The 13,826-nt window shown below is 38.3% G+C and overlaps 1 protein-coding gene across 2 annotated transcripts in view; it reads right to left on the bottom strand.

The window, feature by feature from the left end:
• Positions 1 to 13,826, bottom strand: part of TRIO (trio Rho guanine nucleotide exchange factor) — a 242,151-nt gene that overhangs the window by 129,986 nt on the left and 98,339 nt on the right. For both annotated transcript variants that reach the window (XM_057390375.1, XM_057390374.1), the window contains exons 10-11: positions 7,811 to 7,933; positions 1,606 to 1,797 (exon numbers count right to left, since the gene is read on the bottom strand). In XM_057390375.1, coding sequence (XP_057246358.1) covers positions 1,606 to 1,797; positions 7,811 to 7,933 — 315 coding nt within the window. The remainder of the gene's footprint in view (positions 1 to 1,605; positions 1,798 to 7,810; positions 7,934 to 13,826) is intronic.

Genomic DNA, 13,826 nt, shown 5'->3' with positions numbered 1-13,826 from the left:
CTCAAAATAATAGCCATTTTCCCAAAGAAATAAATCAAAATACAGATTTTTTTTTCTTTTCCATAAAACATTATTATCTAGGGGAGCAGTGGCAATGTGCCAGCACATCTGGATCAGCCTCCCAGCATTATTCAACACTGACTCACATATCAGTCTGCCTTTCAGGTTTTTTTCATTTTTGAAAGCAAATCCTTTTACAGTCTTGGTCTTTCATCACTACAACCAAATGTATTCTATTTAAATACCATTCCAGCTGTTGCTCTCAATGCTAAGAAAAACAGGTAATGAAGCAAAAYATAGAAAAAGAATGAATATGTTTCAGCAGCTGACTGCTCCTGTGCTTCATAACAGATAATAGACCAGTACTATTCAGTTGAGAAAGTGAAACAAAAAAGCTGCCCCCTAAGAACAGTTTATGAAACAGCATTTATATTTTGTTTGAACAAGCAGAGTCCTGGGAGAGTATTGGCAAGGAACCATCTCACAGAAAACTGATGGGGGAGCTATGTACTCATGTCTAAAGCTAAAAASTAATTCAATCCTGACCTCTTTCAAAGACCAACTGCCTTGTGCTTTTGTTTCAAGTGCAAAGCAGATGTTTCACTTATAAAAAAAYTCCCACTCTCATCCTCTAGGAGTTTTGCTGAAGAAGCTACTTTGAATACTATACTTTGCCACTGAAGAGACCATTTTGCAATGTTTGGTGAAGGGAAGGAAGACACACTGGGACATGCTGTGATCCAGAAACCCTTCCTATCTTCACTGAGTTTGAACAGTGAGAAGATTCAACATGAGCTCAAAACGGAAACCAAGTAACCTAAGGTTATCAAAAACCAGAACACCTTACAGAAGTCCTTATTCTTGCTGTAGCCTGTTCCACCCTCTCCCTGAGCTTAAAAATTCACAAGCTCTGTGCTCTGAATTGGAGCAAAAYGCTAATCTTACTGAAAATTAAGTGAGGCTGAACTTCTTCCAGCKCTATCAATTCAACCTTTGAAGAAGAATAAAAATTGCAAACATGAGGCAAACCATTGTCATTATCTGATAAGCTCTTTAYGCTGCAAAGAACTGTCAATACACAAGATAAAAATGAGATGTGCAAAACAGAGAAATAAACAAAGTSTCTCTGGGGAACAGGGTTGCCTTAAGCATCCTTGTGCTTCTACCATACATTCTGGTCTCCTGAACTGTGTCAGTCTAACCATGTGTCTGGTAACTCAGAAAACAGGAGAGCTGGTTTGATAAAAAACCAAGAGTGCACAGTACCTCCCCCCACAATGCTGACATTTAGCTGAACCAGGGTCCTACTCTGAYCCTCCTCCCTGTCCTTGTGACTGAACAAGGATGTGTTCATCCTTGCACAACAAAGGAGGTAAATGTTGCTTCTGAAAGTAAAAAATAAAAATCAAATCGAATTTTAAAAACCCTTAAACAGAACCACCACCCTACCCCAGCGCACAATCCACCGCGAATTACAAACCAAAACTCATCATACAACAGGGGTTTYCATGATGCTCTGTGGCAAGGTTCTAACAACAAAAGCCACACTGGATAATACTGGGTTCAGGGCCTGAAGTTATCACCACAACGTAGCGGAAGTTTTACCTCTTTAACATGAGTGTGAAAAGACACAGACATGTCCAGCAGGATCTTGCGCTGCTCCACACGCCTGACAAAATCCTGTATCCGGTCTTCGAGCTGATGGGCAGCTTGATAAATTTCCTCCGGGTCACACTCCCCAGTCTGAGCAAGCTGTTCTGCTGCTTCTAGGAGCTTATCTGCATTGGTATACGTGTTCTGGAGAGAAATAAGGAAGTTTCACAGGATTAAATGAAAGAAAAGTCAATCAGCATGTTTTAAAGCCATTCCACTAATGAAAACAAAGTTCCAAAAAGGCCCTTGGAATGTACTGTTCCTTCTTCTYCTCTTAAAGGTAGTAGAACATAATCTTACTAAGGATTTTGCTGTATTTCTACATAATTTTTCACTTAACTGTGAATAAATGAATTCTTTAGCTCCTTATTTATGTGTATTCAACCATCTCCTTGACAGAGAACTTGGAATTAATATTTTATATACACATCTACAATAAAGAYCAGCCTAAATGCCTAACTACTTGCAAACTGGCCTACATCAACACTGGAAAAAACACCACATTCAGGGACAGAAGATATTTCAAATGTGTAACACGGGAGCTGATAAAATTCTAACTGATGGTAGTGACACTTAAGATCAAGTCCACACATCAAGCAGGAAAAGTGGAAAGTGACCAAGCACAGAAGGAGAACATTTCTCTCCATCCTTACAGAAGTCAGGCATCCAAAATTCATGTGTTGAATGTATCATCATTTGTGAGAAAGCAGCAGCATAGGAAGATGTAGAAGTCAGCTATGRCTGAGTGGCTGAGTGGAATACTGTCCCAATACATCCTAGGATTAACAAATTCAGATCAGAAAACTTTAAAGAGATTTGAATCTAAGCAGAAAAAGAACATGAGAAGTCTGGTCTCTGATGTGCTAGGAGTGCTATGGTGCAGAGAAGAGACAGGTGTTTGTTTAACAACTCCTAAAGCTCTGCATTTGCAACCTGCCACAGTATCTTTCTCATTAATTCAAAACAGGTCTGAGTTCAAACTTTGTTATACTTTGGGTACTCTTTTTGAGCCTAACCTTGGGTTTTCATGTTTTAGAATGGTCCTCAAAACTCTCACCAAGGAAGGTTAGATGGATGTCAACCACTGGAGAAAACAAACTGAAGCCAAGTCTAGACTAAAGAAGCTTTGCTTATGTCACCACATTTGGACTTCTGMTAGGTTTGTACCACAGATTAAAAAAGAAGAAAAAAGCATTCTTGACAATATAAACCACCTTTTTCTTTTCCCTTCTGCCCTTCCATGTTCTCTCAACCCCAATTACATGAGGTAAAATTACACTGCAAAGATAAATTAAGCCTATGCAAATGTGCTTTTCTTTGCCATAAACACAGTATCACACCTCTAATTAACATTATAATATCCACAAAAATTAAATCCAAGTCTGGCCCTAAAACTGAACTTAAAGGGCAGGAAATAAGAGCTCTCCCCCAGGGTATCAGGCAAATTATCAGACAAGCCCAGGACATATTACATGAGTCAGTGAAGCTTTCAAATATTTGGGGGAGTTCTCCCTTAATATAGGATAATCTATTTATGCAAGGAATTAAATCCATGCTGCGCCTTCACTTTGCCTATGTAACTCTCAGCCCTTCCTAGACTTCCAGAATTTCAGTTGCACAGAGAGATAGAGAACTCCTCCCTGGTTTCCCTGGGAARGCCTGTTGAGACAAACATGAGTTTATCCTGTTCAGAGGAGAGCGCAGTATTCGACGCCCCATTCCACTGTCCGAGGCTGCTGTCCCAGACCCTGCTGGCCCTGCACACACCCCGAGCTGTGTCTGGGTGTTCTGCCTTCTACGTGCTCCCAGGGCAAGGCTGAAGAGCCTCAATGCACTCCTCAAACAACAAGGACTTCATCAGTCCAGAGCACCACACCCAGTTGAATACGGCTGAAGCAGAAGTTTCCCATTTTAATGAAAACTTTATCTCATATGTGAAGCATTGTTTACGAATTCCAGGAGTATCTTCCGTGTTACACAGGCCCAGGCACATCTGACTTCTCTCTGTAAACGGGACGGTGAACTGCCTGTGTTTAGAAAAGATCACAGCCTGGATACTGCTTCAGAGGGGGTTGTGATTCTCAAACCTAGCAGCAGACACATGCCTTATTGCTGTAATTTCACTTCCAAGCAGAGCAGGGATAWAACATAAATATTAAATGTCCTTTGGAATAGAAATCACATCAACTAGGTATTCAATACTAACTGCTGCCTTTCCCAGCCCTCTGCTCACTTCTAAACAATGCTCGGTGCAAAAAAAGCAGTGACGTGAAGATTTTGAAAATGCTTGTCCCAAGGGGCAGCCTCTGGTTGAAAGTCAGGCAAATAGAGCAAGAGTTCTTCCTTGGTGCTGCTTATGCCAATTTCCTRAATTGACAAAGGAGCCTTCACGGTGTCAAACTTCCTCAGGATATCTTCACTAGCACACTCTCCACAAATCCCAGAGGAAAAGAAGGAACCCCCTAAGAACTTCAAGACTACCTGTAGTGCCCCAAAGTGTGAGTCTTTAATAGGCATTCTTCTCTAAAATGCTGAAAAATTATCCATAATGGAATTAACCACCTTCCTCAACAACAAGTTCCATAATTTTTCTAATCTTTCTGTTAAGAATTATTTTCTAAATATTCTTCACAAAGAACAAACATCACATTTTTGGAAAGTGTATGAAGTGATACATCACAGAAAGCTCAAAGGTTAAATTTCAGGCACTAGTGCAGAAATGAGTACTTCTGACAATAAATACAGCATCAGAAGTGAGTGGAGGTTTGGACTGCACTTCATACAATCTGGAGTTTATTGTGGTATRGAAAGGGAAGAGAGACACATGGATGGCAGGAGATCAGCAGAGGTATACAAATCATTAAAGGTATAGAAAATAAAATAGATTACTCATTAAGTACAATGGACACTATCACATTTAAACATCAGACAATACACTTACAATGAAAAAGCAAAGTACTTTTCATCTAAGGAGCAATTAAGCTGCAAAACTCATTGCCACAGGGTCTGGCATACATTCCAAGACCATAAACAGGTTCAAAAAGTAGCCTTATTAAAGAAAGAGAAGTTCATCAGTGACCATTAAATACCRGTTCTGATGCATCTTTCAGTTCCAAAATCAAACAGGCTCAGATAACTGGGAGGGTAAAGATAACTTTCTAAGCACACAGTTCCTTTTCTTTATGCATCTGGTGATAGCACAGGATACTGTCAGATATGGACTTTTAATTTGACATGTTGCAACCATTTCATGGGTGAAGTTCAGAACCAGTCCAAATTCATAACCTGTTTTTATAACCCTAAAGGAGATGGGAACTGCTGTTGGTCGGGAAATGGGAGGTGTATTCAGACAAGGTTTGCAAGAATCTTTCTTGAGCATCTCTTGCACCAAGAAGACTTAGCTGTGGAAAAAGATCCCATTAATTAATTCTTGCCCTACACCTTTTGTGTTTTTTGAGCATAGACTACTTTTAAAAAGCAGACATAGATCATATTCAAAATATAAAAAGCTGATTTAGAATTTAATACAAAAATGCATGGAGAAGTACAACTACAGTATTGACCTGTATCCAGTGCTTCCAAGCTGMAAATTCATACCCATAAGTGAATCAATTATGATAAAATTTGGACACTTGACACTAACTGAACAGTCTCAAGGACACCAAGATCAACATGCAGAGAGGGTGAAARAAGAAAGAAAAAGTTGGGTAAGTAGGAATTTAACTGGACAGGCTTTACATGAAAAAAGCAACACAATTTTACAATAGTGGGTGCAAGTCAAATTGTCTATGTGAAGCATGAATTTATCATCATGAATTTAGGGAGGATTATCAGCTGAGTTTTGACTGTCTAGCATCAGTAGTGGTAACAATAAATGTTAAATAAAGAGAAACAAACCTTCATTTCACATGAATTTTGAAGTGACTAATTTGTGAGACCACAATCCATTGACTGGAACGTCTTTTGTATTYGACACACAGCTTATTCTAACATTTATTTGAATGCTGTTGAGGAAATGGCACCTCATTCACATTTAGAAAAAGAATGTGGGAAGAAGCAGAAAGGAAAAGAAAAGAAAAAATAATTTTCACTCCTCTCAAAATCAGGAGCTGGTCTTCGACCAGGAACATGTCAACATAACTGTTAGCTCCCTGCATTTGCCAGACAATTGCCATACCAGTGACACTTCACCTGATACCACTTYCTCTCAGCTTCTGACTGAAACTGACTGAAAACCCCTGATAATGTCTAGAGTTCAATTAAAAACAAACCAAAACAAAATCACTACAAAAGGACCCCCAAAATCCAAAAGACAACAAAGACCTGGACCAACCAGAAATATATGAAGAAAATAAAGTCAGCCAAAAGTTATTGATGCTTTAACAAGGATTGCCGATTGCTGTTTTATACTTGAACATAATCTGCCTTGTAACAGCAACAACAGGAATGCCTTTTGGGTTGCTTATATTCAGTTTAACAGCAAGAGGAACAACTCAGAGGGTGTGCCTCTCTTGGCAATAACTCACCACACAGTCAAGAGTCAGGGATGAAAAAAAAAAACTTATTAGATCATTTTGTCCACCCGTCTGTCAGTGGAAGATAGACCCCGGTAGTATATTTAAGTTCTTTGACCAATCTAAGTTTTCAGTATCTCCAAAAATAGAACTTCCACCCATTCCCTGAAGAGATAATTTCAAACTCCAGTAATGTTCAGTTTTAAGTAAGAATTTACTTTACAGTTTTCTGCTTTAAAGTACAATGCAAATTAACAAGAAGCTTTTTTTTACATCCCACTAACATTTCTACACACTTCATGACCTTTTGGCTACCCTAACATTTTCTTCTTTTTCTTCTTTGCCCAAATAACACAGTATTAAGTATGAGATCATTCAGGCTTTGTCAAGTATATTACGGAAATAGAGTCCTGCTTGTCTGACCCAGAAAAATAAGTATTTCCACATGGCAAATACTACTTTTTACTAAAAATGAAGTAATAGGCATGCATATAGAAAATCCAGCATGTATATATACAAAAGTAACAAGACCTATTCTTTTTGAAAATTTTAAAGGAAATTGATACTGAGGAAGTTTTCTGATGCTATTTCAAGTCCTCAGCCATTTGAATTGCTCTAAGAGTTTATTTACAATAAAATTTTACCAAAAGCCGAACCTTCCACTAAACAGGAAAACTGCAAACAACACTTCTGATGCATCCCCCATAGCAGGTGTCATTGCTGAGCTCCTGCACATCACATAGGAATTTTCTAATAAAGTTGTCTGAAGGACCACTATATCAACCCCACCTCAGGAGATTTTTGTTGATTAATCTTGGAGATGTTTTCTCTTACTAATCATTAAGACTGGATGGACCATGCAGGCTATTAATGGGGAGGATTCTAATTTTCAGCTTCTTTCACAGCGTTTTTCTTCACCTCACATCCCATTKTAGAAGCTAACAACTCCACCAGCTCCTTGTTAAGCTCCCTGTATCCCTTTGTATCTCTAGTTGTTTTGACTGTTTTCACAGAGAAATRTGCTTTGAAATTGTATCATCAGTTCCACTTAAGGCTAAACTAAGGGTATCRGTGATTCAGAAGAGGAGAGCACATACAAACTCAATTGGATTGAAAGGAAAAAACCCAAGCCACGTTGGCCAGTTTGCTGGCTCACCTGGTTTCTTAGGGAATCCCCCCTTCCTCTTCATGAGACYGTGGTGAGGATCTGGGAGCTCCCCAAGCTTAACGTCAGAAAGTAGGACTTTCATTTCATCTCCATCCTCTCTTACAGGCTGCACTAAAGTTTAAATCCTAGAATCCCAAGGAACTAGACTACTTTGAAAGGAGAACTTTCATTCTTCTGTAAATCAATATTTGAAAGCATGCTTTCAAWATAATAATAATAAATAATAATGGCRGAGCAGTTCTGTTGTACTTTAATGCTCACACTCTCTAGGATTGTGGAAGKTTGCCATTTTCTTCTCAAAGCTGCAGCATAAAGGAGAAATGAAATAAAAACTTGCAACAGAAACAAAACAGTCCATTTCTGGAACTGAATGTTTTGTAATGGAGCTCCTTCTGCCCAGCCCTTCAGTGAAAAAGCAGGAATTTTTTATTTATTTCCATGACAAGTGTACAGGTCTTCATGTGATTGCTCTTACCTGCGCAACCTCTTCGAAGTCTTCATGGCGTTTCTGCAAAGCTCTGGCCCGATGCAGGGACTTTCCAACTCCAGTATGTTTGCTAAGAAAAGCTTCTCCATGGTTTTCAATCCAATCCAACACCTGTRGTACAGAAGAGAGACACACAGAAACCCTGATTGGATGTATTGAATGTTACAATAAAAAGACAATTATCCAAGAAATTGAGAAGCTGTAATGGTACTGCTTAAAAAGAACTGTACTGTTGGATTAAAACACACTGTTGYTATTGAAGGACATTAATTACATCTCATCTAACTTTTCTTAAGGCAGCAATTAGCTCAAGCTAGCAAAGTAATTTGATGCAAGATTATATCTTTATTATGAAGTCTACCCAGGACAACCTCAATTCTCCAYATCATCAATTTGACAGTAATTTGATCCAAGTGGCAAGACCTATGTGAGGGTCTCTCTAATCTGTTACACCCTCAGCTGACGTTTTTCAGCAAGGTAGCACTAAAAAAGCTTGCACATTGCTGGTGARCAACACAGGGAAGTTACTTTGCCTTTTACAGATTATTAAGTCAAGAAGAAAGAATCAGTAGTAACCAGCTAACTTTAACACAAGAAAAATTATTTTAAATCAGTATGAGATAAACATCTGTATCCAGAGCATAGAGAAGAATATGCTCCAGTTCTTAAAAAGCATCTAACCCCTCAAGACATCAGATATAACTGTTTATTCTAAATTTTATAGCTGAAAAAGTGATGAACAAAAGACATATTAAGGATCTTAATGCTTCTACCACAATGACTGGGTTGACAGCTTTATAAGTAGTAAAAATTGTACATGTAATCAGTTCCTGCCAGTTAACACAAAAGATTCCTGCACACATACCAAATTTCTGATGACTGAATGAACAAAAACATCTAATTTCTCTTCAAAATAATACACCCTAGCCATACCTCAATCCATTAGTTAGTGTGCATATGGAATTTAATTTTTTGGAAGATACTCAGAGGTTCAAGAATGACATTCAGAATTAAAAACAATAGCATATAAGCAATTTTCTKTAGTCAGCTAACCATTTCTATGYACTACTTACWTAGTACTTAAGTAGTGGTGCGAAAYACCTTACTTAACATTCATCTTCAGTGCTCTTCTTTCTTTAAAACACGAATATGTTAGTTTGTTTTGAATATAACTTTCAGAAACCTGTCTTTGACTCTTCTGATCTACTAGTGTCCTTTACTCTGATTCCTGAAGTTGGGCAAGGTTTTCTCCCCACCTTTCTTATATTGAAAGTATTACTGAATATAACCAAAAAGAAAGACTTCTTTCTTCTGAACAGATTTGAGAACCATTCCTGTAACATCACTTATAACTACATTCAATACATATGTAATCCCACACACTATTTCCATAAAAAACATCCATGCTTTCTTTAGCAGAAGAATGAAAATATGGTTTTCTCAATTATCTKGACTGTGAAAATACTTTTCCATTTACAAATTGTCTCCTACTGGACAAACAACTGTTTCAAAACAACAAACAATTCCCTAATACCACAAAATACAGCTMCTTCAAATCACCAACACTTCATTCAATCTCCATACTTAACTTACGCAATGTTTGTTTTCCCAGGAAGTATTGCCAAAAGAGTATTATTGTGATTTAGGTCAATGCAAGTTTTCATTTTCTTCTTGCAAGGTAAAGTATTGATCAGAGAAAGGAGAGTGAGGAGCTAAAAATRGCCTCAGTTATTATTACCAATACTTCTGACTAGTTTCAGGAGACCACTTTTTTCATTATAAAAAGAGCTAAATAAAGATATGTTAGGATGAAATAATTAGACTGGACTCAGGAGACTACTAACAGTTATAAGCTAACAAATGAAATCAACAGCAAAATCAGTCCCAGAAAGCATGGGATGAAAAGCAGAAAGCAGCCCAGGGAGAATGATTTTTGCTCCAAATAATGCTGAACAACTTCTCAAGGGAAGAAATTGTCATAGAAATCCAGTACACAGATGATGACATAATCCACTCAACTAGAGAAACATTACTGCCTCTAAGTRAAATCAGTATGAATACAAGTCTCATTAGTGCTCAGCCTTCATACCTTGATTCTTAACAAAACTGAGGAAGCACTCTTGGGAATTTTACAGCATGTACAGGCAGAGTGAAGGTAGGCTCTTCCCATCAGGGAGAGCTTTGCATACCACTTCAACTAAGGACAATACCATTAGCTGGCACTATTAGACTTCCAGCAACTAAGCATTTTCTTCCTCTTCCTGAGAGAAGTAAGAGTTACAGAAATCACCATACTGAAAGCAAATGGAATTCAGTCTGATACTTAGGTAATAATACACAGGAGTCTAAGAGGCTCAACACTCTTCAGTGAAAGGGTGAACAGTATCATCCTACACTGCAGCAAGCTGCTTTAATGATGCAATTAAGTTCTACTGCAGTCTCAGCAAAACCATCCTTATGCCCAACATCGGACCGAGAAAAATGCTTATATTTCTTGATCCCAAAAGAACATACAACAGAAGAAACTACTATGGAAASAGAGCTTCATTTTGACAAAATCATTGCTCATGGCTGTAAAATACGTGGTATATGCTGCTCCTAGAAGTAAATCTGAACTTTCTTAGATTCAATGTGCTCATTTTCAGCAGTCATTCTCACATTATTATCCATTCCTCACCCCCCACCCCTTTACCTACTTAGCACACACTCACTTTTCTGATCACCACCACTTACTTGCTGCTGACATAGCATTCAGAAGGAGAAGATAGAAATCTCCGCATTTCTGATCTTCAGACAGTTAAAATGTGGAAATACTCTCTTGCAAAGAGAACCATTTTACACTGGAACCGCCTTCAAAAGCCACATGGGAATCACACAGTGAAATCATATTGATGCTAAGCAAGAAGCAAGCGTTCATGGCCCGCCCTTTATTAGACAAGGCTGAAACTAGTGACTGTAACCTGTCTTGAGGCAGGCAGATCAGGGAAAAACAGCACATTTATCCAAAATGRACAGACACCCACTATGACCAAATAAATGTATTTTTTGGGAGAAAAACAATCAAACCAAACCAAACCAAAGCAAAACACACACCCTCCAAACAACAACAAAAAAACAACCCAAGCCTTCCCMCCCAACCAAATCCCCAAAATATCTCCTACCAGCATTTTTACTAACTTCTGGCTTGCGCGCTATCAGGAGAGCTTTTCAGGCACCAAACCTCTGGTCATATGAGTGTCAGCAGTATCACTCAACCAGAAATATTACCTTGATGTTCAATTTTGACCTTTCATGGCCTAGAAGATCAGAAGTCCATGCTGCTTTTCCAAAACTGCTTTATTGCTTCATATCAGTCAGTCAGCTCCTTTCCTTAGGAGAAAGGCTGACCATATTATCTATTTGGTAAGTTTATTAACTCTCGGGCATAAAATTATACTTTTACTAGCACAGTTTTTATCAGAAGTGCTATATACACAATTGAGTGCAACTGACAGTGGCCAGACTTTAAAAAAATTAAAATAAAACCCCTCTTTTTAGATGTTAATATACAAACTAACCTGGAACTAAATTTCCCAGCATGTTTCTGCTACCTAAAGTCAAACTCAGAATCCCATTCAGACTGCCAAAGGCTCTCAAATTTCAGATTTTCYGTAATTCACTTCTCATCTACTATTTTTATTATTTCATGTGCAASTTTCCTTACTACTTTCTTCAAAGGATCAGCAGATGATTCTTGGCAGAGAGACAGCACCACAAAGCTTTTGTTGAAGTGGAAAGCTCCACTAGAAACAGTTTCCCAGTACACAAGAACATGCAAGACAGAGGAAAAAACCCACTGAGCTTTCTAAGGTGGAAGTAACACAAAGTGAACTACCAGCACAACATGGCCAATTCCCTCCTCCAACTCAGTTCTGTCACTCACTTAACACTTCCACGAACTGAGTTATTTCATTAAGCCAGCAGAGGGAGGAGGAGAAAATTACAGATTCATGCTAAAGGATAGTTACAGATTMACTTACAATGCACTTGGTTACTTGCCACTATGTGCAATTTTACTATAAACAGTGGAAGAGGGCCACACATTAAAAAAAACCCCACCACTTTTATCTTTACTGACAATAATTACAAGATTTTTTATGCTCATTTTTAAATCAATCTTAATTGAATTTTTTGAAGTTTGAACAAAGAGAGAATTTGCAAACAAAAACCAAAGTACTTTAGAAAGTTGATTTGGAGTTTTGCAGAAACCCTTCCAGAACTGTCTCTGATACAAATTTAACTAATTTCTCAAACTAATTTCATGCACTGAATGGTGTTAATAATCATTCAACTGAAAAACTAACATTTCTCAGATAAATTAAGATAATCTGATAAGGTTGTTTTGCTTTTGCTTTGCAAGAAATAAGAACTTTGTTATTCAAGATCACTTTTTTCCCCAGATAAATTTTCAAACCTGAGAGAACTATAATCTCTAAGACATCTGCTGTGGCTATTGGATTAATCTATCAGGTATGTATGTTGAATTGTCATTGTCCTATAGAATGATCTGCACTGAAATCTAAGTATGAAAAATTGTATTATGAAAGAGAATACTGATCAAAATTCACATTGTAATTGGCAGTGCCAAAAATACCCAATATATTTAAAGTTAAGTTAAAGCATCACAACAAGGAGCTATACCTCCTCATGCRACATTTCAGAAATTCAACAGAATATTCTGGGATAAACCAAAGGACAACTCAATCTCTGGCAGTGTTAACTATGGGATATTAAGCTAAGGGCTTGGCTTAAGAACATCACAAGGACTGAAACTCTGTACAGATCTAGCTTGAACTTTTGTGTGGTTGATAAAGATGGGCATTAGCACAAAAGGCTGGAGCTTACAACTGTCAAGAGGATCTCTTGCTACTTTAATTCAATGACTGTCTTGGAAAGCATATAAAGAAAGCACAGGCATAAACTGGATGAAAGAAATTTCTCCAATGAGCAGGTAAGGCACGTACTGAATAATAAGTCAATATGGATCAACCTTCTTGAGCCAGCTGGTTCATAATGAAAACTTCACAATCCACATGCATGATTTGGATAACACATTCGTGATACTCGAAGCCATAAAAATATGTAAAGCTGTCTACTTGGTTGTTTTCAAATGTGTGACTACTTCATCTTAAATGCAGCAATTCCCAAGGCTGATGAGACTAATGCAGAGAAGGAAAATCCAGCATCTTGCTGAAGAACCTGGTGGTGACTGCACAATGACTTGAGTCTAATAAGTGGTTATTTGCCAACTTCAAAGAACAAAGCAGTCTGAGAGCTAACTCMTCTACACTGAGAACCATGATTTAGGAAAGAGCAGAAAAGGAAAATTTCCCACAAGCATTTTATGACTCCCAAGATACTAAAGGCAAAGAGCAGGAGCAGCAAAAAGAAAGACCCTTTGCAGCATTTAATGAACACCTTCCCCCAGGTAATAAACTCCCTGAAGCCYGGCCTACAGGCCTGAAACTTGAATTATGCACCTGGCAAATTACCTCAGATCACTCGGCCTAGATTGCCTAAGTAGGTCCTCCTTGAACAGAATTCAAACTAGAGCAGAAAGTTCCTCCATCCCATCCGTACTTGCTGGCGCCAGACTACTGAGAGGACCTACACTTTTCCATGAGAATCAAACTACCGTGACCATTTCAGTTTCTGAGGACTCCTTTTGAAGCCTTTTCAGTAAGGAGGTGATTCATTTTTGGGCTGTGCCTCATCACAGAATCGCAGCACATTCTGAGCTGGCCCTTCACTCATGCAATGCCAGCACAGGACTCTCCTGACTGGCCACTACTTATGTTGTAATCCTTGATGGAGAGCCTCAAGGATTTATACGACGGAGTCTTGGGTTCTCTGTGCCCTTGCTGACCATTCATAACAATCCCTCTGCTTTCTTTTACCTTTTTGTCAGATAGTATTTTTCATGCGTTTCTGCATCATTTGTCACATCTGAGTGCTGAGAATCTGG

This window comes from Malurus melanocephalus, unplaced genomic scaffold (genome assembly GCF_030028575.1).
Source record: "Malurus melanocephalus ecotype Western Australia unplaced genomic scaffold, MMel_1.1 scaffold_25, whole genome shotgun sequence".
Lineage (NCBI taxonomy): Eukaryota > Metazoa > Chordata > Aves > Passeriformes > Maluridae > Malurus > Malurus melanocephalus.
This window is presented reverse-complemented; position numbering and strand designations above follow the sequence as displayed.